The sequence below is a fragment of the Akebia trifoliata genome, chromosome 9, assembly GCF_017979445.1.
Source record: "Akebia trifoliata isolate Shusen 1 chromosome 9, ASM1797944v1, whole genome shotgun sequence".
NCBI lineage: Eukaryota > Viridiplantae > Streptophyta > Magnoliopsida > Ranunculales > Lardizabalaceae > Akebia > Akebia trifoliata.
This window is the reverse complement of record NC_141383.1, coordinates 10,136,243-10,162,973: the sequence shown is the minus strand read 5'-3', so window position 1 is coordinate 10,162,973 and position 26,731 is coordinate 10,136,243. Positions and strand designations below refer to the sequence as shown.

Sequence of the window (26,731 nt, the reverse complement as noted above, 5' to 3'; positions counted from 1 at the left end):
GCCCAGGTACAGAGCAAAGTAGGGATCATACTGTCCGAACATCACGGACAGAGGCAGATTGGATCGAAGATTCAACGATAGTGAAAAAGCAGCAAGGAAGCTCAGAAGTTAAGGAAATAATGATGAGGAAGGAAGTGGAGGAAATGCTAAGGAGGAGGGATGAGGAACTTGCACGTGGTAAGGATCCCACGCAAAAGGTGCGTAACGCAATTCGAGAGCTCAAAGGGACACCGTTCTCACCAATGATAATGAGTTCGGAACCCCCAAGAGCGTTTCATACACCGAAATTTGAAACCTAGGACGGAACAAGGGACCCCATGGACCATATCCTTCATTACAGAAGCTAGATGGTGCTGTACCAAAATGATTGTTCGTTACTTTGCAAGCTATTTCCATCAACTCTAAGGCACGGGGCCATGATGTGGTTCCAGGTGTTAGCAGTTGGGTCCATCATGAACTTTTCCGAGCTAGAAGAAACGTTCGTCGGTCAGTTCGTACATCTGAGGAAGAAAAATGTCGGAGTTAACGCTTTGTTCAATCTTCAACAGGAGGTTGGGGAGAGTATCCGATCTTTCGTAACTCATTTTCGAACGAAGATGTTAGATGTAGAAGGCATGGACGAGGCAACCGCTTGTACGGCGTAAATCATGGCAGTCATTCTAGGAACACGGTTACACGAGTCATTGATCAAATCTGACTCAACCCGTTTGGAAGACTTGTATTCAAAGGTGGAGAAGTACATCCTCGTGGAGGAATCTGTGAAGGGAAGGAGGCGAGATGCTCAAACAGTGGCCAATAGCGAGGGAGGAAATGAAGCACCAAAACCACCGACCCAGCTTGGAGGGGAGGGAAGTAGAAAAAGGCAGAGAGAATCAAATGACTAGTCAAGGTGGAAAAGAGGCCAGGTGTATGCACCACTTAATGAAAAGCTATTTGTAATACTGAGGCATATAAGGAAAGACCCCAGCTTCATCAAGTCGCCTAGAGGATATAGGGGAAAGCCCGGGAAACCATACTGTGAATATCACGGAGCTGAGGACCACCCAATCGAGGATTGTTACCGGTTGCGCCATATCATCCAAGATATGGTTGAAGCAGGGAAGCTCAAAAAGTATGTCTTGTCTGGAGGAGAGAGAAGAAGGGAGACCCCCGAGGGAGGTGAACGTAAGCACAGACCTAGGTGGTTGGTGGAAGGGGGACATCGCAAGCTAGAGGAGCGTAGGATAGTGCATACCATCACGGGAGTACTGGGGGCAGGCTGGCCGTCTAAGCAGATAATTCGGGAGAAAGTAAAAAGGATCCGACATGTGGTTAGTGTCAACCAAGTAGCATCGGGAGCACAGCTAGCAAAGATAATAGGCAATGGAGCGGATGCTTGGGTGAAAGCTTTTACGGAGGACGACCTGAGGGGAATGACAATGCCCCATCAGGACGCTCTCGTGATAGCGCTCCCAGTTGGGAACGTTGAGCTTCGTAGAATACTGGTGGACTCTGGAAGCGCGGTGGACATTCTTTTCTAGAGTGCAACGAGAAAGATGGGGATTTCAGATATTTTGGAACCAACCCAGACCCTAGTTTACGGGTTTAATGGGGCTCCCAACAGCTCGGTGGGAGAAATCACACTCCCGATCACAACGGGATCAAAAGTGGTAATGACAAGATTTGTGGTGATCGAGGTGGACTCAGCTTATAACGCAATCCTTGGGCGAAGATGGATACACGAAATGAGAGCAATCCCTTAAACTTATCACCAGGTAATTCGATTCCCGAGCGAGGAAGGAGTGAAGGAGATCAGAGGTGACCAAGAGATGGCGCAATGGTGCTTTCACCAGACCTTGAAGCAAGGACGGGGCATCGATGCCATTTCTCAGAAGAAGAGGAAGGAGTCACCTGTCGAAGGAGAAACATTATAGCAGTTACAGAAGAAGCCACAATAGGAACAAATGGCAACGGTTGAGGAAGTTGAGACGATAGACCTCGACGATGGTGGAGATCAGCTAGTTAGTATTGGCACAACAATGTTGCAGGGGGAGAAAACAGCATTGGTCCAGCTACTAAGGGCAAACAAGGACGTGTTCGCATGGTCGTTCGAGGACATACCAGGAATAGACCCTATGGTCGCATGCCACATGCTGAACGTCGATACGGAGTACCGACCTGTTCGATAGAAGCCAAGGAGACTGTCATCCCGACTAAGGCAGGGGGTAAATGAGGAAATCAAAAAGTTATTAAGGGCGGCATTCATCAAGAAAGTAGATTACCCGGAATGGATAGCCAACATAGTTGCAGTACCGAAGAAGGACGAAAAGGTGAGAATATGCATCGACTTCACAAACCTTAATAAGGCGTGCCCAAAGGATTCGAGATGCAAACACAAAATCAATGTGTCCTTATTGCTCCTATCTACTTCTTTTTATTGTTGTCAAATGTTGTTTTAATTCCGTCATTACCAACCAGCTGACTTTAGAATCTTACCTTTGACCTGATTGGAGAGGACTTTATTGGGTTGTAATGTAAGCTATGGCTATGGTTGAGAAAAAAGATAAAAAGTTTAAAAATAAGATAAATGTATTAGGTAAGAACTGGGGGGTGCCCTTATTATTTCTTAAACTACTATTTTTATTAGAACTCTTAATAATGTTATCATCTCGACTTTTTCTTAGTCTTCGAGATGCGAGTTGAGCCCAAGATTGAAAATTTTATTTTTGACTTTTTTTATTTTTATTTTTAACCGTTCATTGTTTATCCTCATGTGGACTAGGAGTTATCTAAATTTTGATTTTTTTTATATTGAAAATACCTAACTTTTCTCCCAAATTGCCCCAATGTATTCTTTGGCTTGTCCCAGTATACTCACTGGCTCGTCCTAAATTGCCCCAATGTATTCTCTGGTTAAAGAAATGATCAGGTTCCAAGGGGTTTGACTAAGGGATTTTTTTTATTGCTTTTCTTTTTATTGAAAATACCTAGTTATTCTTCTAAATTTCCAAGTGTGTTATCTGGTTTGCCTTAATATAATTACTGGCTTGCCCCAGTTCTAGGTGGTCAAAGAAATGATCAGGCTCAAAGGGCTTTGACTAAAGGATCTTTTTATTTTTCTTTCGCTTTTATTTTTATTGAAAATACCTAGTTATTTCCCCAAATTGCCCAGTGTATTCTCTTGCTTGCCCCAACATACTCACTGGCTTGTCCTAATTCTAGGTGGTCAAAGAAACAGTTAGGCTCAAAGGGTTGTTACTAAGGGATATTTTGATAAAATGATGAAAAATGAAAAATGGTCTCTTTTCCTTTTAAGTATCAGATTTTAGGTGTAATATTTCTTTAATGTATCAGTATTTAGTAGCTTAGAAAATACTTCGCCATCCATTTTTATGAGGATTAACACACTTCTCAACATCACTTTCTTGACTATGAAGGGACCTTCGTAGCTCGGCTTAAACTTGCCTCTTGGATCTTCCTAAATCAGGGGGATTTTCTTTAGAACTAGATTACCCAACTTAAATTATCTCAGTTTAATCTTCTTGTTGTAAGCTTTGTGCAATTCACTTATGATACAATTGTTCATAACATATTGCAACGAGTCTTTTCTCCTCAATTAGGTTTTGCTGGTCATATCGTGTTCTAACCCATTCAGCGTCTTCCAACTCTGCTTCTATATGGATTCTTCCTCAATTGGCAGGATTACCTCCATCCCAAAGACGAGTGAGAATGGCATTGTCCCACTAGAGGTTTTGTAAGCATGAAGAGCGAAGGATAATATTTCATTCCAATCTTTGTAAGTTATTGCCATTTTCTCAATGATTAGTTTAATATTCTTATTAGTTGCTTCCACTACTATGTTCATCTTTGGTCTATAAACCACCGATCTATGGTGTTTCATTTGAAAATCTTCACAGAACTTCTTCATATTGGGAACGCTATCTAATATAATGATGCTAAGTTGGCAATATCTGCAAATGATATTCCACTTCAAGAATTCGATAACCCACCCATTCATAACGTTTATGTAAGATATGGCTTCCACCCACTTAGTTAAGTAGTCGATAGCAACCAAGATAAATATGTGACCATTCGATGCTTTAATGTTGATCTGACTAATGACATCCATGCCCCAAAGTGAGAAAGGCCATGGTGATGTCATGTTGTGGAGTTCATTTGGTGGCAAATTGATCTTATTGGCATATATCTGCCATAAGTGGCATTTCTTAACATGCTAAAAAAAGTCGTTTTCCCTTGTGGATTATTAATAATCCATTTTTATTATTTTTTCGCTAGTATGTGCCTATTCATGAGAGGACCGCAAACCCCTTTGTGGACAACTTTTAGGTGACGTTTAGCTTCATCTCCAATTATACACAGAAGGAGGACCTTAGGCTGTGATCACTTATAGAGTGTCCCATTGCTTAAGAAGAATTATCCTGCTAATCGTTAAATTGTTCTCTTTTCAACTTTTGTACCCACTATAAGTAGGTTATATTTTCTAAATAAGTTTTGATGTCGAAGAACCATGGAGTTTCTATTTCTGCATCCTCTATCTCAATTGTAAATAGTAGGCTAGCTTATCTTGAATCCCTATCCCCAAGGGATCTATAGTTGTTTCTTCAATGACTCTAATCATAAAGGTTAAGGTTGCAAGTGCATCTACATATTGGTTTTTGGCTTTGGTATGTAATTAAAAGTGAATTGAGAAAGTTAGTATTAAGTTCTTCGATATACTCGTGGTACAATACCAATCTCTATTCTCGTGTCTACCATTCACTAGTAGTTTGGTAGACAACTAGACTGGAGTCCCCAAATACATCGATCTCATCGACTTCCATCTCTACTGCTGCCTTGAGGCCCATTATGCATGCCTCATATTTTGCTTGATTGTTTATGTACTGGAAACGTAGTCTGACTACTACGAGCACATGCAATCCATTAGGCTTCATTAAAATAGTCCTGATCCTATTACCCTTATGATTGATTGCACCATCAAAGTACAATTTCCAACCTAGTTCGTCTTCATCTTTCTCTCTTTTTGTAAAATGAATGGCTTCATCTGGAAAGTTGGTCTTCAACGGTTCATAATTTGGAAGAGGGTGATTTGCTAGATGGTCTACGATAGCCTACCCCTTGATTGCCTTTTGTGTGACATACTTGATAATGAACTCTAATAGTAATAATTTCCACTTAGTGGTGCAACCAGTGAGTGCAAGTTTTTCAAACAAATATTTTAATGGATCCATCCTAGCAATAAGTTGTACTTTATTGCTTAGCAAATAGTGGCGCAACTTTTGAGATACTAAACTAGGGCGTAACATGTCTTCTCAAGCGGAGAATACATTGCCTCATAATATGTAAAGTTTTTGCTGAGGTAGTATATTGTCCTTTCATTGCGACCCATTTCGTCATGCTGCCTCAATAGGCACCCCATGAATGTTTCAAGTACTGACAGGTAGCTTAACAAAGGTTCCCCAGGGTAGGGGGAACTAAGATTGGAAGATTCAATAGATACTTCTAAATTTTATCGAATGCCTCCTGGTAGTCGTTATTCCATTTTAAAGATTCATTCTTTCTTAAGAGTTTGAAAATAGTTTTACTAATTAATGTAAGCTGTGCGATAAACCTACTCATGTATTAATTCTTTCCAAGAAATCTCGTATTTATGCTTTTGTCTCTAGTGTTGGCATTTAAATGATTGCTTTTTTTCTTTAGTTGGATCTAATTCAACACCTCTTCGACTTATGATGAAACCTAGTAACTTCCCTGAAGTTGCCTCGAATACATACTTTAAAGGATTAAGCCTTAAAAGCTAAACTTCTTTAGATGATCAAGTATTTTGTGTAGGTTGATGAGGTGATCTTCTTCCAAAACAGAATTAGCGATCATATCATCCACATAGGCCTTCATCGCTTTATGAATCATATCATGAAAGAAAGTGGTAACGGCTCGTTGATAGGTTGTTCCAATATTTTTTAGAACGAAAGGCAAACTGTATAATTAAAAGTACCCCAAGGTGTGATAAATATGATTTTCTCTTGATCTTCTTCTACCATCTTAATTGATTGTAATTGAAGAAACCATCCATAAATGAAACATGCCCTGTCCTTCTATGATAAAGTAGATTTGTTCAAGTCTCGATAATCTACACACATCCTTACTTTTTCATCTTTCTTTGTCATTGGTATTATGTTTGCAAGCCATTCTGGATAAGTTAATACTGCTAAAAATCTAGTTTGAATCTACGTTGTCACCTCGTATTTGACTTTAAGAGTCCATTCTGGTTTCAATCTTTGAGTTTTTGCTTGATCGGCCTTGCATTAAGAAGAATGGGTAGATGGTATACTACAAAATTAATGTTAAGTCTTAGCATATCTTGATAGGATCATGCGGACATATCTTGGTACTGTCGAAGGAATTCAATCATTTCTGCCTATTCGATTAGGGTTAGAAGGGATCCAATCTTGACTATTTTTGGGTCATCTTTGGATTCGAGATTTACTGAGTTTATTTTCTCAACATTTGCTTGACGCTCTTCCTTGTGACATTATACAAACATTTCCAATTCTATTAGCACGTCAACCTCTTATGCACCAAACTCTTCCTCAATCTCTATAAGAGTGAAGTTGGGTTCGAGGTAGCTATCATTTAGTCCCATATTCCTTGTCTCAGACAACTTTGTAAGCTTTTAATTTTTTGAATTTTTTTAGACTTTATTAATAAAGGTGGAACTTCTAAATAAACACCCTCCAAGGACAAAGGCCCATTAGGATCTTCTGGGGAAAAGTAAAAAATTAACAACATTTTTTTTGGAGACCATAACAGCCTCAAAGGTGATTGGGACAATGTCCCAGTTGTGAAGAACATTTTTTTCTTCGCAGGGTAGACCTTAGGGGAAGGAAGCCTTCCTTGACTTAGTCATGATAACCATCACAGAATTGTAATGGTCATTTGATTGTGATACCTCTCCCAAAGGTAGGATTACAATGGAATCCAAGTCAATACTGGGTGTGAATAAAAAAACCATTATTATTGGTGTCATCCATTTTCATAGGCTCTCTTTGCTCGAAATCCTCGTTGAATAAGCTATTGATATCGTCCTCAAGGGATAGGTCATGGTTAGGGAGTACTTCTGGCTCTTTCTGACCTTGTGGTAGTAGTTGCATTTGCTGGTCACTAATTGGGCTATCATCACTTTTCATTGTATAAGTTGGCAAGGGGAATGTCTCTCTGATGTGAGGAACCTTCCCGAGATCCCAGATTTTGGGTTCCTGATGCTCTTTTCTTGCTAGCTTGAGCTCTCTCTTCTTTGCCTCCATTGCTTGCCTATCCTTCCATGTGTGTTTGTAATCAAGGCAGAACCATGGCATGGCTTTCTGAGTTAAAATGATAATGGATCTACCTTGATTTATCTTTCCTAGTCCTCTCCTTGGATGAAATTCAGGCTGATTCATCACCTTTCCTATCATGGTGATAAATTTTCCTTCTTGACTTTTGTACCTTCTAGAATGTGACTAACTGGCTCGAATTGGAAAGAGTAATATATGAGCTGTTCACTTGCCCTTTTAAGTTTATGTATGGCACATCCGGGTATTTATCTGTTGGCAATAAACTTTCTACTTTCATCGAAACTAATTCTTATTTAATGATGAACTTCACCCTTTGGTGAAGAGATGCTGGCACTGCCCCGGCCAAATGAATCCATGGTCTCCCGAGAAAAAAATTGAAAATACTTGGCATGCTTATCATTTCAAAAGTGATCTGGAATGTACAAGGTCCAATTGTGATCGGTAAATCAATTTCACCCATTGATTCACTCTTTAAGCTATCGAAAGCTTGGATTTGCCTAATATTAGGCTTAAAAGAGACCAATCCATGCCTAGCTTCTTCAAAATTGTGTAAGATAAACATTCAATGCAAACTCATTATCTAATAATACGTGTGCAACAATCATACCTTTGCACATTATTGCGATATGTAATGGTTTTATGTGACCACAACCATATGGAGTGAATTCATCTTTTGTGAATGTGATGATGTTCGGTGATATAATCATTCCAACCATCTTACCCAGCTATTTGTTTGAGGTGTTTTTTGTCATGTGTGACTCATTAAGAATCTTGAATAGCTTATGTAGACATCCCAATTTGAATGGACCCCCATTCGAAATGACCAAGAAAAAATTAACTTTTTTAATAAAATTCGCCAACGGGCCTAAAATGCCAAAATCACCATAATGTGGCATTTTTATTAATTCAAAGGCTCCTAAGACCCATAAAACTCTAATGGTCCCATAATGAGACTTCGCATGCCACCCACCTTCCCCATCTTTTACTGCTTCACTTTCGTATCTGAAACTACCCCAAGCCTACTTAAAGCCCACCAACCCTCAATTCCACAAAAGTATCATTTCTCACCTCACCCAACTTAGCCTAACCTTAACTCTATACAATCCAAATCCTAAAACTCACTTACCCTCAAAACTCCATCCTAAATAAACCATAACCAATCCCAACAACCTAAAAGCCTAAACCCAACATATTAAAGCCCACGTTTATATCCATCCAAAACCATAATCCACAAACTACTACCCACAAATCATTATCCACATCAACCAATCAACATTTGATCAACAAATGGGACACTTGTCCTCATTACAACACATTTCCCCAAAAATCTTTCCACTCAACTTAACCCATCACTTTTCTCTAATAAAACCACCATCTACACTCTATGTCATAAATCTAACCAATCACCTTTCTTTAATAAAACTACCAACTCACATCATAACCCATACCTTTCTCTCATCATTCACTTTAAACCCATTCTCACAAGCCACCCCCACACCCCTTCTTCCCAATCAATTCACCTAAAAACTATTTATTTACCTCTCATTCTGCTTACTGTTCTCTCAACTTTAAATTTCACATCTGTCACTTTTAAATCTCATGTTATTCTCTATTTTTCTATCTTTTTACCCTATCTTACCCTCAAAAGTAACCTTCAATACCTATAAATACCCCTCATCTTCTCCTAAAAAAGGGTACCAACACCAAGTTTAGTTCTAAAAAAATCCCTCAACTCTCTTCTAATTAACTTTTATTCTCTAGATTTTCTCACTTTAACAAAACATCATCATAATTCACTAAAGACTCAAAGAAGGAAAAAAATAAAAGAAAAAAAAGAAGGAAGGAAAGAAGAAGTAAAGGCCTTAAGGCAAGGTTGAGAATACATAACCTCCCTTTCACTTCTTTAATTTTTTTTAAAAAAAAAAACCTCTAAGATGTGATATTCCCCCTCCTCTATCTTTGGTAGATCGGACTTCGATTTGGTTAAAAGTATAGGGGTTGTAACCACCTTCAAAAGAAAAACATTTTAAACCTTAAAACACTATTTGCATACACTTCACTCAATTTATTTTGAGGCAATCGATATCCAGGTCCTTCTTAGCCCATATAAATGGAATCGCAACCACTAGCCAATGTTTTTCAAAAAAAATATGTTATTCCAAAGATAAATTTCTATAAGAATCATCTCCTTCAATGAGATGATCTGTATAGTCCGAGCTGATAACAAATCCCTTCTTAGGGTATGAATCACCAATCATGCGACTCTCTTGTTTTATTTATCTCAAAATGACTAAGTTCATTTGAGGTTACCACCAATTGGTGGAGAGAAAGGGCTTAACACATTTTTTTTATCAAACCGCTTACCTAGACCTTGGGGGATCAATGTTTTATCTGTACGAGAGTCACTAAATGCCAAAGTGATATTATTTCTAAAAATATACACAGGGTGACCATTCACACCCTTTTACAAAAAGGAATGGTGGCGATTCCAAACCTTCGTAGTGGTGATTTTTGAAAATTGAAAATTACACATCTACAACTGGTGATTCCACTAGGGAGACTAGGTTCAACCCTCGTGTCAACTCGATCATTTTGGGAAAAATAACAATGAAAAAAATTGATTTTTATTTGTTTGCTAATATTGTTTATTGTTTGTGTTATTTCTTTTATTTTCATATGAAATGTTGTAATATATATTTATTTTTTTTCTTTCATTACATATTTGTAAGGGGGTCGATGAAAAAAAATGATAAATGAATGCTCGAGTACTTATGAGCATTGCCCATTGCATAAAACACCCCACCCTAAAAAATATCAAGCCTTGATACCTAGTAGTTCTATGGCTTGAGATCATTATTTCAAGTATTGAGGATGAACACATCAAGTCTGATCATCAACTTACAACGTGTGTACTTCAGTATGTATCAAAGTTTGAAGATTGGGTAACCATAAATCCACCTATTAGCCGCATGCATGTGCCCAATTAAATGATTTAGGACACAAGTTCTCAAGAACGTATCAACCCTTGAAACCAAGTTGTATTTGTTTAGTTGCTTTCAGGCCTTGAAGCCCAAGATGTAAGCCTACGAAGGCAACCTTATATAGACCATAGGATTTTCTTGCCTTTCATTATTTTGTTTCCCCCCTACAATAAAAAGGGAGGGATGTGTTTGTTGCATCATATTCAAAGAAAAAAAAGTGAATGACATTCAAAACAGGGACCAAGGCACCAGTTTTTGTCAATTCTAGAAAATTGGATTTTTTCTGGTCCGTGCTTATAACACAGATGGCCAGGAATGTGCTCTATCCATACTCCAAGCACGGACAAAACAATATATACCACATCCGTTCTTAAAGCACCACTAAGACAATGTTAGTTATGTTTGCGCTCAAAGAACGGACCAGTACAAATTTTGAATGTGAATGAATACATGCCAGATTCTTGGGTCTCCCGACCACCAATTGAATCTTAATCTCACCTTCAAGAAAATCCCACGTTTTGGAAAACTAAACAAAATGACTTTTTCTCAACCATGATTTCAAAAAAAAAAACAATCAGTATTCAATGAGCCAAATAAAAATAGTTTAAGACCTTGCTTGGCATTGGGCCTCAAGTGGGCCCATTGCACTTTACGACACTATGATAGGTTATTTGACCAACCAAATCAAACCCAAGACCCGGGGACAAGCGGGATCTGATACCCTCAAGCCTTCTACCAACCATATTTTAAAAAAATTGTTTTTCCAAATCAAATTGATCCAGTGATCTAACACAAGTATGGTCCACCACCCATTTCGACCCAAATTCGGTCCACCAACCAATTTGAAACAAATCAAGTCCACCATGCAATTTGATCCAAACTGAGTCCACCATCCAATTTTGACCTGAACTAGGTCAACAATACGAATCGGGTCCATCCTCTAACTTCAACCCCAACCAAGTCTATGATACATATGGGATCCAACAAGGTTGACAATCGATCAACCCAAATGATTTCAATAAGTTTCCAAAAAAAATTTCAAGGCGCCAATTGCATTTCTTGATCAAAGTCAGTTTCTAAGAACGATCTTTCCCTAATGATACAAGGGAAATAGACTACATCTATTAAAAGAAATGAGGTGATTTAAGAATGCCCTTGCGAAAGCATTGTGCGTCACCTTTTCCCTAGGGATTTAACTGGTTGATCTTGATTTCAAAGAGCTAAATTGGAGGCTAACAAAAAACATTGTGTGCTTTTCCAACTTGATTTGTTCACAATGATTTATTTTACAAAATATTTTCTAACTCCATGTTGATGCCAGCCACGTGCTAATGTAATCCCTTGTTTTTAAATTATACCAACTCCGTGTTGATGCTAGCTTTGTATTGATGTAACTAGCATCACAAAACACACAATCCAGCTCCGTGCTGATGCCGGCTATACACCAATGCGAGTCCCTTGCTGATGTAACCCGCTATCGCAAGAGCATGCAATCCAACTCCGTGCTGATGTAATCATCTTAAAAAATAAAAATGCCATTCAGCTTTGCACTGATGTAACCCACTATTTCAAAAACATGTAATCCAGCTCTATGCTGATGCAAAGTCCATGTTAATGCCAGCTCCGTGCTAATGTAACCATCTTAAATATATATATATATATGCCAGCTCAGAGCTAGTGTTACCCACTCTCTTAAAATTAGGCAATCCAACTTTGTGTCGATGACAACTTCGTATTGATGTCAGCTCCACGTCAAAGAATCTTTTTCTTTAAAAATAAATAACTCGACCCGACTTAATAAAACATCATGTATTTCTCTTTTTGTAAACAAAATATTAATACTTGATCTTTTATACCCACAGGTGGCCAAATGAAAGAAGTCTAAACAACCAAAGGAGCTTCCATATTTCGTACGATCTTTAACCACCATAAGTACCTCTGAAGTAGCATAGCCTACACCAACCAAAGCATCAAACATCAACACAAGTATTGTGGTACTGTTGAAGACCACAGAACGACAAGTGAAAATGCTAAGCGCTATGTTGGCCAATGCCAATTTCATACAAGTCCAAACAGTACCACACTAAGCGTCAGGATCAAATCATGATCTCCCAGAGCAACCACCACAAGGGAAACAAACCACTATACCCCCCACAATTCTAGGGTATTGAGGACATTTATCATATATTCCACAAAATCAACTACCCCCTATGGTCATTTATGATGATGAGTGTGATTATAGGGCCAACCCTCAAATGGTTCTTGGGACTAGACCATACACTTATCAAAGGCTAGTAGGATCTAGCTGAGATGTTCTGGTACAACTACAGGTTCAATATAGATGTGGATTTGGAAAGGAACGACATGGAAAAAATGCACAAAAGCCTAGAGAGACAATAAAAGAGTATGTTCAAAGATGGCGAGAGTTAACATCATAAATAAGACCAGCAATGATTGAATAAGAGATGAACACCACGATTATCATAACATTAGGGTATGCATTTTACATTCACTTGGTGGGACACACTATAGGTACATTTTCAAACTTAGTGCAAGTAGTAGATCTGGTTGAGAATGGGATCCGAATCAATCTAATATTTGACTTTACGAATCTCAGGACAATAGTAGGGGTCCCCCCTTAGAAGAAGCTAGAACCTTTGGGAGAGAAGGAGGAAGCACAGATTAAAAACGTACAACCAAGCTGACCCTTCTTCATCCCTACACCAGTACATAAACTACAAGCTCTGCCAACCTCATGGGTTCCAACACCTCCAATAGCCTAGACTTTTTCACATCAAAACCCATTTTGAATAAACCTCCTACCAGTCGCATAGCAAGTAACATAGTATTGGTAACAAGGCCTAATAGAGTAAACAAGGCATTCACCAGGTTGCCAATGGCACTGTCAGAGTTACTCCCAATATTGCACAAGGGAAAGTATCTCACAAAAGAACCACCGAACCCAAAAATTGCAAAAGGACCAGGATACAATCGCATCTATTTTATGAATTCCATATGGGTGCACCAAGGCACTCTACTGACCAATGCTGACAACTCAAGCATTAGGTACAAAACCTAATAGACAAGAAGTCTTTCATATTGGACGGCCCAACAAATCTAGCTTAATAAAAAAATATATCAATCAAAACCACCTATAATGGAGGGGGAAATGGGCATGCAGTGAACATCATTTTAGGAGAGGAATCAAAATTTAGTTTATCAGCTTTAATAGCTCCCGTTGGATCGAAGGTTAGGATCCACTTAGCAAAGAAATTAGAGGCATTGACAGTCAACATCCTCCCCCAATACATTACTAACCCACCTCAAAATTTGTAATTGCCAGTTAGAATGGTTGATCTCACCATTTATCATAATTATCAAGCTATTAATGCTGCCATCTGACCACCTCTCATTATATACTACACATCGCCAAACCTCCAAAATTTAACCCGACCACCCCTTCGTATACCCAGCTCCTCATCCTCACGACTACCACTTGTCATTCCCTATACTCCATCAACCCCCCCAAATAGTCCCTCCCATCACTGCCACATCCAAACCAGAGCCACCACCTCTCATACTCTACATAAAATCCGATCTACCCCTAAGAACCATACTCTCACCTAAATCATTCCCATATAACTTTAACCAAGCAATCTCATGCAGCTACGAGACAACATCATCACATCGTAGGGGCCGAAACAATAAAGAAAGTGATGGGGGCTGACATTGGTCACATAAACAAAGGAGGAAGGTGCCAAAGTGTGCTACTGAAAGGTGTAAGAATCAGAGAAAAACACCTATAAATACCCCCAATCCCCTTTCAAAAAAGGTTTCCAACTCTCACTACAAAAAATCTTACCAAGTCTCACTAAAAAATCTATTCTGTACTCATTTCTTCTTTATTTTCACACTAAGGTTCTAAAAGGAAAAATATGCTCTCACATTCTACGAAGGACCTTAGAAGACATTGAAGAAGAAGAAGAAAAAAAGAAAGAAAAGTAAGATTGAAGCTTCAAGGTAAGTTAAGACAAATCCCCCCTATTCTTCTCTATCCTCTACATCTCCCTCTTCTACTATCCCCCTCCTCTATTTTATTTTGTTTTAGAAGACCTCTAAGATGTATGATAAGAATGCAAAATGTTATATTTTTCTCCTTTAATATTCAGTCATTTATACATATTTAGTGCATAAATGTACTCATTATTCTTTTATTTTGATTTAGGATGCAAATGGAGGTGTTAAGTGCAAAACGAAATTAATTAGGCGATTTTGGACAGTTTCGACATTACTTCATAATTTGGACATAACCCTCTCATCCAAACTCCGATTGAGATGATTCAAAATGCTATGAAACACTAAGAAAAAGATCTACAACTTTTGTGTTTTGCGTTTTGAGAGATAATGAGAGTATCAAGGTCAACATCGGATTTGAAGTTGCTACACGTACACTGTTAAAGCGAATTTGATACAAATTTGACACGGATTTGACGAGGTTTATTTTCGAAAGTCTCCAAATCTAGTGTACGAAAATTCTAACTAAAAACACTACTTTTCTAATTATATTAGGACTCTATTTTATTTTTAATAATCTTTTCTTAATTAGTCAGATTTTGATATTGTTATTGAAGGATAAGATTTAGAATATTTTTAGGAGATTTTGTAGGCTTCTAAGAAAAAAAAAATAACGTGTAGAAGAAAAAAAAAGGGAAGAGACTGGGAGAGGATCTCTCTCTCTCTATTATTTGATTTTAATCTTTTCTTAAGGAAAGAAGGGCTGAAACTTGAGGAACTAACGACCATAAAAAGAAGTTGTTGCTGAAATTTTTCAGCAACGTTATTGTTAAGAAGAGGAAGAAGTTGCTGAAATTTTTTAGCAACGTTATTGCTAAGAAGTTTACAACATTGCTGCTTGTATTCGTTTTCAATCATCAACATCATCGTCGTGAGGAACATCACCACCAACATATCTCAAACTTCTTTGGTTGTGTTTAAAAGTGTAACCCTTATGACTTTTATTTATTTTTATTACTTCAAGCCTGGTTGCTATTGGATTAAAGAACATCTTCTTGGATTCTTAAAGTTGGAAATTTTTAATTCAATGAGTTAGTGACTTTCAGATTCATTAATTGATGTTTTCGGATTGGTGATATGTAGACACATGAATCAGTGAATTTTAATTATGTATGTTGAATTTTCAGTTCGGTGATATTGAAAACTTTGATATTAATTGTCAATGAAACCATAGTTGTATCTCTAATCACCTAATTGATTTGGGGTATGATTTAAAAGTGATAAAAACTATGAACAATAGTTGTGATATGAAAATTGCATGTTCTTTAGCCATGGACTTTTCCATAGGTTTGAAGAGTAGGTTATTGAATCATAATTCCTATTAATCTTAATGATTTATTTAAGAAGTTGTAAGGATACGCTGAGTATTAACTTGATTGCTTAATCAAAATAACTAGGTGATGGACTTTTCCAAAATCCTAGGGTTTATCAAAGAAGGAATTTATAAAATGCATGATCTCTTTAGGCTTGCACTTTGATTCAATTCGGATATGTAATTAAGGTATGAAATTCGTTGTCTATGTTGAACCAATTTGATTAGTCATTTAATGAATTTGATTTTCTGAATTATGAGAGAAGATAATCAATTGTAAATATTATTTCTTTAATTTTAATTTTAATTTTTTTTTAATCCGAATTGCCAAAATTGAAACCCCCTTAAATTTGTGTAATATGTTTGTTTCTAACTTGTTAATTAAACTAACTAAAATTTGTTATGACTCTTTAGAATAGGAGTACCCGCAATCCCTGGCCAGTAATGATACCCTACAAATCACTTTACTACAATCTTCTATAGCGTTTATTGATGACTAAAAACAAGGTCAATCAAATGGCACAGCTGCCAGGGATTGCAAAATCCCTATGTTTTAGTGTCATTTAACTTGTTAATATTCTATCTTACTTGTTAAGCTTGCATGTAATATATCTTGTGTTACACTTGATTGAAATTTCAGCATATGTATTCCTTATCACTAATTGTAGCATTTTTAGGTGTGTGCTGCACTCAAGGGCATTCAAGTGACCAATGTCCCCAACTGATCAATAATGGAGGATGGGAGTCTCTTAACGCTATTGGGTTCCAAGGTAATCAAGGCGGACAAAGGTACAACCCTTTGTCTAACACATATAACCCTGGACTTAGAGATCACCCCAATTTACGTTGGGCCAACAATGATAATATTCAGAACCCTCAAGGATAAGGACAAGTGTTTCCACACCCTCCAGGTTTTCTGATGAGACCCCAGGTACCTCAAAACTTTGTCTCACCTCAGGTACCTCAAAACTTTGTATCTAATCCTCATGTGCCTACAAATTCTACTATTTCTAATTATGATGGGATTTTAAAGTCCCATGCTCAAGGGAAACATAATTTAACTACTGCTAGTCAAGCTCTTGTTACAGGTCAACAGGCCCACACTAAAGACATTGTAGAGTTGAAAAAGCAGTTAGGACAAGTGGTAGACTTCATGGGAAAGATAATCGAGAGCGAAAAATTGCCTAGCAATACTGTTCCCAACCCAAATATCGAGCAAGCTAAAGCTGTTGCCACAAGGAATGGTAAGACCCTTGTGGATGTTCCTAAAACCCTAAAGAAGGCCCAAGTGACCCACAATGAGAAAAAAGACAAAGAGAAAGATCCTGCCACATCAAAGACAGAAATGATTAGTCCTTCATCATCAGAGAAGGCTTTGAAACCTTGAGGTAATGAGCAAAATCCTAAAAATTCCTTCGATTCTAATCCTTTTGCTCGTGTGCCTTTTCCTAGTAGGTTTGCCAAAACCAAGAAGGATGAATCTGATCAAGCCATCTTGGAGATTTTTAAGAAGGTACAAGTCAACATGCCTTTGATTGAGTGTTTGAAGCAAGTGCCAAAATATGCCAAATTTCTGAAAGAGCTTTGCACTACAAGGAGGCAAACTCGTGAGAAAGAGGTGGTAAAGATGAATGAGACAGTTTCTGCTGTCATCCAAAGGAAATTGCCACCAAAGCTTAAGGATCCAGGGAGTTTCTATGTTCCTTGTGTGATTGGTACCAATAAATTTGATAATATCATGTTAGACTTAGGAGCTTCAATTAATGTGATGCCTTATAGTCTTTATGCTTCTTTAGATCTGGGTGAACTTAAAAGTGATAATGTTGTTATCCAATTGGCTGATCGATCTAACAAGTATCCTAAAGGATAGGTTGAGGATGTTCTTGTGCAGGTGAATCAACTCATTTTTCCCGTTGACTTCTATGTTCTTGATATGGAAGAGGCACCCCTAAATTCCACTCCATTACTTTTAGGGCGCCCATTCTTGAGGACTGCAATAACAAAGATCGATGTTTATAAAGGAATATTGACTATGGAATTTGATAATGAAATTATACGCTTCAACATCTTTGAAGCTATGAGCTATCCATTGACTGACATTAAACCCTGTTTTTCTATTGATATTATTGATTCATTTGCGCAGAGGTTTATGGAAGCAATGGAAGAAGATGAGTTGAAAGTAACACTCTCTCAAGGAGTTGGTTATAATGAGAATGGAGATTCCATTTCTAAAGCTGAGTTGGAGAAGGCTGAAGAGCCCATTGTGATCAGAACCGTGGCCTCCCTTGAGTCCCTACCCATTTTACCAAGGTCTATTCCTCATTTGTCCCTTCCTATTTCTACTAACAAGATGTTACCTTCAATGATACAGGCCCCTACACTTGAGCTTAAGGTTTTGCCAGATCATTTGAAGTATGTCCTTTTAGGGGATAAGGAGATGCTGCCTGTTATTATATCCTTGAAGTTTGAGGAGAATCAAGAGAAGAAGCTTGTGGACATTCTTAAGAAGTATGAGACCGCCATTGGTTGGACTTTGGTAGATATCAAGGGAATCAGCCCAACCATGTGCGTCCATAGAATCCTATTGGAGGATGGTGCCAAATCTACCAGAGAAGCCCATAGACGCCTACATCCACCCATGATGAAGGTAGTGCAAGATGAGATAATAAAATTACTTGATTATGGCGTTATTTACCCTATTTTAGATAGCAAATGGGTGTCTCCTATTCAAGTGGTGCCAAAGAAGTCTGGAGTTACTGTAGTAAAGAATGAGGAGAATGAGCTTGTACCTCAACGAGTTGTGACTGGTTATTGAGTTTGCATAGACTATAGGAAGCTCAATGCGTCAACAAGGAAAGACCATTTCCCTCTGCCCTTTATCGATGAGATGCTTGAGAGGTTAGCTGGTTACCCTTTTTATTGCATTTTGGATGGATACAGTGGGTACAACCAAATCTGTATAGCCCAAGAGGATCAAGAGAAGACCACCTTCACTTGCCCTTTTGGCACTTATGCCTGCAGACGTATGCCATTTGGATTGTGCAATGCACCAGGTACGTTTCAACGTTGTATGCTTTCCATTTTTTCTGAATACATTGAGAATATCATTGAGGTCTTTATGGATGATTTTAAGTCTTTGGTAGAGATTTTGATGCATGTTAGGAAATTTGGAACTAATTTAAAATAATTTGGTTCTGTTACTTGGGATTGGTCAATGTGTTACTTACTTCATGGACTCAAGGATTGTTTTAGGACATATATCTATCTAGCTAGGGATTGAGGTTGATAAATCTAAGGTAGATCTTGTGTGTTACTTACCCTCTCCCACTTGTGTGAGAGAGGTTCGGTCATTTCTTGGTCATGCAGGATTTTACAAGAGATTTCTCAAGGATTTCTCCAAGGCATCAAGGCCCTTGTGCCAATTGCTCCAAAAGGACACTCCCTTTGAGTTTCATGAGGATGCTAGAAAGCTTTTGAGAAGTTGAAGGAGTTATTGACTATTGCTCCAATTATGTCTCCACCTAATTGGTCTTTACCTTTTGAATTGATGTGTGATGCCTCAGATTACGCTGTTGGGCTGTGTTGGGACAAAAAATAGACAAGAAGCCCTATGCCATCTACTATGCCTCTAGGACGCTCAATGATGCCCAACTGAACTATTCCACAACTGAAAAAGAGCACCTTGCTGTGATTTTCGCTTTGATAAATTTCGCTCTTATTTACTTCAAACTAAAGTTATTGTTTATACTGATCATGCAGCTTTGAAGTATTTGATGACAAAAAAGGGGGCCAAACCGAGGCTGATTAGATGGGTGCTGTTACTTCAAGAATTCGATTTGGAGATCAAACACTAAAAGGGGAGTGAAAACTTGGTAGCCGACCATTTGAGCAGACTTGTACATGAGGAGGACACCTTACCCTTGCAAGAATCATTCCCAAATGAGCAACTCTTTGGGATTGAGGTAAGTGAACCATGGTATGCGGATATTGTGAATTATTTAGTTACTAAGCAATTCCCTGATACTTTACCTCAATCTAATAAAGAAAAGCTTAAGAAAATGGCTAGGTATTATATATGGGATGAACCTTATTTGTAGAAGCATTGTAGTGATCAAATCATTAGGAGGTGTATCCCTGAATCTGAGCATAAATCTATACTTGTCTTTTGTCATTCTGAGTCTTGTGGTGGACATTTTGGTGCACGTCGAACAGCCCGTAAGGTATTAGATTGTGGTTTCTTTTGGCCCTCTATTTTTAAGGATGCATATATGTACTGCATGACTTGTGATAGGTGCCAGAGAACAGGTAACTTAGGTTATAAAGATCAAATGCCCATGGCCCATATCATAACTGTTGAGATTTCTGATGTTTGGGGCATTGATTTCATGGGGCCGTTTCCTTCACCTAACGGTTTTCTTTACATTCTTTTGGCTGTTGATTATATGTCCAAGTGGGTGGAGGCTAAGGCCACCAGAACTAATGATTTTAAAGTTGTTGCAGATTTCTTAAGATCTAACATATTTACTAGGTTTGGAGTGCCTCGTGCGATTATTAGTGATGGTGGATTACACTTCTACAACAAAACAATTGAGGCTCTTCTGAAGAAAAACAAGGTGAATCACAAGGTGGCAACCCCATATCATCCTCAAATGAATGGACAAGCAGAGGTCTCAAATCATGAGATTAAGGGAATTTTGGAAAAGACTGTGGGTCCTACACGCAAGGATTGGAGTAAAAGACTTGATGATTCACTTTGGGCCTATAGGACAGCATACAAAATGCCAATTGGGATGTCTCCATTCAGACTTGTCTATGGTAAGGCGTGTCATTTACCAGTTGAGCTTGAGCATAGGGCGTGGTGGGCTATTACGTCTTTCAACTTAGACATTGATGAGGCCGGTTTACATAGAAAACTGCAACTGAATGAACTTGAGGAGATCAGAAACGAGGCATATGATAGCACATGGATCTACAAAAAGAAAACTAGAGCTTTTCATGATAAGATGATCCGTGGCAAGGACTTTGTTGTGGGCCAAAAAGTTCTTCTTTTCCATTCTAGACTTAAACTTTTTTCTGGTAAGTTACGTTCTAGATGGGTTTGTCCTTTCGTTGTCACTAATGTTTTCCCTCATGGTGCTGTACAGATAAAAAGTGACAAAATTGGAAATGAATTCAAGGTGAATGGCCATCGCTTGAAGTTTTACTATGAGACTTTTAAGGAGCACACTGTGGAAGAAGTACCCCTCCTAGAGGCTCCACTCACAAAGGACTAAAAACGAGGTACAAAGTCTAGGCTGAAGGACTGTAAACATTCAAGCGCTATTGGGAGGCAACCCAATTCAACCAAGGCTATTGAGGATACATCGACAAAGATTTGCATTTTCTTTCTCTCCTCTATTTACTTTGGTCGATTTCATTTTTTATTTTATTGTGTGATTTTCGTGAATACCTTGCTCATGTTTATATTTCTACTTACAGGCTTATTCTGATCTACATTGAGGACAATGTAGGATTTAAGTGTGCGGGAGGGATTTACACCTTTAATTTTCAAAAAAAAAATAAAAAAAAATAATAAAAAATAATAAAAAATAAAAAATAAAAAAATAAGAAAAATAAAAATTATTTTCTTCTTAGAATTCCTTCCAACTCAATGATGAAACTGATTCTTAAGATATATAGCTTGTAAATAGACTTGAGCATATTTTTACAGATAAACACAAGAAATGGAGTTAATTTGCTTATGTTGTAGTCATACTTGGAAATTTTGATGCACAGTAGCCTTGATTCGAGTAAATCTGTTATCTTAAAGTGAAGCATGGAGACATATTGAATGATACTTGCATAATTTCGCAATATTTGTGAGCTATTCGAGCCTTATAATTGATTTACTATACATATCAATTTAAACTTCTTTTCTGAGTGCATCTTGGTAATATCATGTTTTCTAGGACTTGCTTTAAACCCGCTTGAAACAATTTTACATATTCAGATTTGGAGAAGACGGAGGCAAATTAGGATTTTACCACCATGACCAAATAACCTTTGTCCTGATTGTGATTTGACCCTTAGATAGCGCTTTGAGCCTTCATTAGCCTATTTTCTTCATTAAGCCACATTCACTTACTCTTTTGAACTTAAGCACTTTACCAACCCTTTTCCTTGGAACTAGTGAGCTTGGATCTTGTTTAGAAGGTGATATCGGGAAGGGTGGAAAACCATAAGCGCGGGGAAGGATGTCATGTGGTTTTAAGGTGTAAGATTCAAAAAAAAAAAAAATTGTGATAAAAGGAGAAGTAAGGACATGAAAAGAAGTGTTGTGATTTAAAGATTACAAGTTTTGAAGAAATGAGAGCATTACAAATCCTAAAGCAAATTGAAAAGAAAATTTGATGAAATCTACCTTAGAGTGATCGAAATGTGGTACTTAATGATGAAGACCTATTTATTGACATTTCTAATTGCTTTCTAGTTCTGAGGAAATTTTGTGATATCCTTTCTCTTCCTTCTTATGAACCCTTGACCCTTTAGCCCCATTACAACCTTTTCAAAGACCTCTTGATCCTTTGATGTTCTGTTTTAAATGTGGAGAGTGGGTGGACAAGCAAGCCTATGGTCTAAACTGTCTTCACAAGTGTTTGAGTGATTAGTGTAGCTAGCACCATATCAAATTGAGAGAAAACTAGAGTGATACATCGTGAGAAGTAAAGTTTGATACTAGTTGTGCATTAACTTGAGGATGCATATTACACTTATATTTGGCTAAAAACACACACACACACTCCAAATATGAATGCTATATAGTCTTAATAACTCCATGGCTTATTTTTGAAGTAAACATGTGCTCTTCCTACTTTATTATGCCATACCATCTAAAGGATCTCTGAGATGTAAGTTGGAAAGATTAGAGTCATTTAATTTGTGTTATGTCATTGTAGTGTTGTTTAGTTAGTCTTTCTCGTTTTCCTTGAGTTTCTACTAGTTACATTTTGTTTTGTTTTGACCGAGGACGAGCAAAAGTTAAGTGTGGGGGAATTTGATAAGAATGCAAAATGCCATATTTTTCTCCTTTAATATTTATTCCTTTATACATATTTGGTGTCTAAATGTACTCATTATTCTTTTATTTTGATTTAGGATGCAAAGGAGGTGTTAAGTGCAAAACGAAATTAATTGGGCGATTTTGGACAGTTTCGATATCGCTTCGTAATCTGGGCATAACTCTCTCATAAGAATTCTAATTGAGATGATTCAAAATGTTATGGAATGCTAGAAAAAGATCTACAACTTTCATGTTTTGCGTTTTGAGAGATACTAGCTATATCAAGGTCAAAATCGGACTTGAAGTTGCTGCATGTACATTATTGACGCGAATTTGAAACGAATTTGACATGGATTTGATGCGGTTTATTTTCGAAAGTCTCCAAATTTGGTGCACGAAAATTTCAATTGAAAACATCACTTTTCTAATTATATTAGGACTTTATTTTATTTTTAATAATTTTTTTGTAATTAGTCAGATTTTGATATTGTTATTTTAGGATAAGATTTAGAATATTTTTATGAGATTTTGTAGGCTTTTAAGAAGGAAAAAAGAATGTGTAGAAGAAAAAAAAAGGGAGAGACTTGAAGAGGATATCTCTTTCATCTCTCTCCATCCTCTTCATATCTCTCTCTCTCTCTATTATTTTATTTTAATCTTTTCTTTAGGAAAGAATTGGCTGAAATTTGGGGAACTAGCGGCCATAAGAAGAAGAGTTGCTGAATTTTTGTGAACTAGTTGTCAAAAAGAAGATAAATTTCTATCATAAGGAAGAGTTGCGAAAATCACCACCAACACATCACAAGCTTCTTTGGTTGTGTTAAAAAGTGTAACCCTTATGACTAGTCTTTTTATTTGTTTCAACCATGGTTTTTATTGGATTAAAGATTATTTTGTTGGATTTTTATATTGGAATTTGTTAATTCAATGAGTTAGTAACTTTCAGATTTGTTAATTGATGTTTTCGGATCTGTGATATATAGACACATGAATTGGTGATCTTAATTATGTATGCTGAATTTTCAGTTCGATTATGTTGAAAATTTTGATATTAACTGTCATTGAAGCTATAATTGTATCTCTAATCACCTAATTGATTTGGGGTATGATTTAAAAGTGGTAAAAATTATGACCAATAGTTGTGATCTGAAAATTGTATGCTCTTTAGCCATGGACTTTTCCATAGGTTTGAGGAGTAGGTTATTGAATCATAATTCCTTTTGATCTTAATGATTTGTTTAAGGAGTTGTAAGGATACGCTGAGTATTAACTTGATTGCTTAATCAAAATAACTAGGTGATGGACTTTTCCAAAATCCTAGGATTTACTAAGAAGGAATTTATAAAATGCATGTTCTCTTTAGGCTTGCACTTTGATTCAATTCGGACATATAATTAAGGCATGAAATTCGTTGTCTATGTTGAAGCAATTTGATTAGTCATTTAATGAATTTGATTTTTTTGAATTGTGAGAGAAGATGATCAATTGTAAATATTTATTTCTTTAATTTTTATTTTTATTTTTATTTTTATTCTTTTTAAAATCTGAATCGCCACAATTGAAACCCCCTTAAAATTGTGTAATATGTTTGTTTTCAAATTGTTAATTAAACTAACTAAAATGTATTATGACTCTTTAAAATATGAGTACCCTTAATCCCCGGCCAATAATGATACCCTACAAATCACTTTACTACAATCTTCTACAGGGTTTATTGATTACTAAAAATATGGTCTATCAAATGAATCGGTTACTGTGGACTGTGTTGGTTCAAAGAACTCATGGTGATGGTAGAAGATCTGAGAAAATAAGGAGGTACCTCTGGCTGCTTATATTTTTTTCGTTTGACCACCTGTGGATACAGAAGACCAAACATTACTATCTCATTTGTAAAACATGAAGATGCATGATGTTTTTATTAGGTCAGGTAAAGTTGTTTATTATAAGGTAAACGAGTTTTAAAGAAAAAGGATTTCTCAACGCGGAACCAGCATCAACACGGAGATGGCATCAACGCGAAGCTGGATTGTGTATTTTTGAAAAAAATTACATCAGCATAGATTTAGCTTCAACACAGAGTTGGCATCAGCACTGAGTTGGCATCGACATAGAGTCAGCAAACCAATTTGAAAATGAGAATTTCATCAGCACGGAGCTAGCATCGACATAGAGTCGGTAAAGTATTTTTTTGAAAAAAAGAATTATCTCAGCATGGAACTGGCATCGACACGGAGTCGGCATCAACATGGAGTTGGCATCTGCATGGAGTTGGCATAGACACGGAGTCAATAAAACATTTTGAAAAAGAAAATTTCATCAGCACGAGGCTGGCATCGACATGGAGTCGGTAAAATTTTTTGAAAAAAGAATTACATCAATGCGGAGTTGGCATCGACACGGAGTCGATAAATTTAAAAAAAAAAAGAATTAACTCAGTACAAAGCTGGCATCGACACGGAATCGATAAAATATTTTTAAAAAGGGAATTTCATCAGTACGGAGCTGACATCGACACGGAGCCAATAAAACCTTTTGAAAAAAGAATTACATCAGCGTTGAGCTGGCATCGACACGGAGTCGGTAAAATCTTTTGAAAAAATAATTATTTCAACGCAGAGCTAACATCGACACGGAGTCGATAAAATATTTAAAAAAAAAAAAATTATCTCAGCACGGAGCTGGCATCGACATGGAGTCGACATTAGCATGGAGCTAGCATTGAAAACCTCTTCGATCCGCGGGGTGTGCGGATCCACTTTTGATTTTCGAGGTTTGGGAGTCGTCACCTAGTTATTACGGTCTAGGAACCGAGCATTGACTCAAAACGAATAAAACAACTAATCTATAAAAGATACTAAGTCCGGAGATCACGTTACAGGGTTGGAAGGTATTAGGCACCAATCCCGCCCGGCAAACGTCGATCTCTACTAATTCCCAAGAATATTATATTACTAAAGACCTAAAATAAATAAAAAAAGATAAAAAAAATTATACCTGTGACGATCGCAACGACTTTTTCCTTCAGATATGGTAGAGCAGTTTCTCATATAAATTCTCCTCGCTTTGTTCTATCACCAAATCTACTTCGAATCTCCAAAACGAAGTATCTCCTCCTCAGATCTAAGTTTTTTCTAGTATTGTGATAGGTTTCTAAGTGTTTCGTGAAGAGTTTTCTAGGGTCTTTTTGAGCAAAAGTTAGGGTTTGGATGATAGGTACGGAGTTAGGGCTTTAAAATCAGGGTTTTGGGAAGGTTAGGAAGGCTTTTTGACCTATTTTTTCTAGGGTTTTCTTTGACCTACGAAAATAGGTTATAGAGGTCTCTATTTATAGATTTTTTAGGTGTTTTTTTAGATAGAATTAGTATTTGATTAGAATTATTTTAGATAGAGTTAGTGTTTGATTAGAATTCTATTAGAGTTAAGGTTTGACTTTGGTCTTACTAGATTGACTAGGTTTCTTTAGATTAGGATTTTGACATAAGTCTTACTTGATTGACTTTATTAGGGTCTTGACTTAAGTCTTATTTGATTGACTTAACTTGAAAAATTTTAATTTTAATTAGGATTTCATTTTACATTAATTAATATTTTAATTATTAATTTCAAAATTTTAAATTGTTAAAATTAAAAAAATTATCGTTTTGCCACCAGAGAGGACTTTTGTGCTGAGAAGTCGTTTTTCAATGTTCTGGGATGTTTTGAAATCAATTTTTCGTAGAAAATTTAATGGGAATATTAGTTTGTGTCATTTATGAAATTTTTTTTGCGAAATGGTCGTAAACTTTATGAGGGGTATTTTCATAATTTTGTTAACTTTTGTGAAAATTGGTGAAATGATTTATTTGATTTCGATTTGTTGTTTTATGTGTTTGAAAGGGTTTTCCTAAGGATAATGTAGGCTCTAGGGTTGTTTTGAGGTTAGGGGTATTTTGGTAATTTGGTCATTTTTACTGAATTTTATTGTAAAACTTCTTTTTGTCTGAAAAATGATAAT

The 26,731-nt window shown here is 37.0% G+C and overlaps 3 protein-coding genes across 3 annotated transcripts; all 3 read left to right on the top strand.

Annotated features, from left to right (window-relative positions):
• The first annotated feature begins 647 nt into the window (after positions 1–647).
• On the top strand, positions 648–1,520 carry LOC147394271 (uncharacterized). Its single transcript, XM_086453261.1, has 2 exons — positions 648–862; positions 947–1,520. Exons 1-2 carry the CDS (start codon positions 648–650, stop codon positions 1,518–1,520), a joined length of 789 nt encoding a protein of 262 aa, XP_086309387.1.
• Positions 1,521–17,223: 15,703 nt separating this feature from the next.
• On the top strand, positions 17,224–17,568 carry LOC147394270 (uncharacterized). The gene has a single exon (XM_086453260.1). It carries the CDS (start codon positions 17,224–17,226, stop codon positions 17,566–17,568), a length of 345 nt encoding a protein of 114 aa, XP_086309386.1.
• A 2,464-nt stretch (positions 17,569–20,032) lies between these two features.
• Positions 20,033–20,971, top strand: LOC147394269 (uncharacterized). The gene has a single exon (XM_086453259.1). It carries the CDS (start codon positions 20,033–20,035, stop codon positions 20,969–20,971), a length of 939 nt encoding a protein of 312 aa, XP_086309385.1.
• The last annotated feature ends 5,760 nt before the right edge of the window (positions 20,972–26,731 follow it).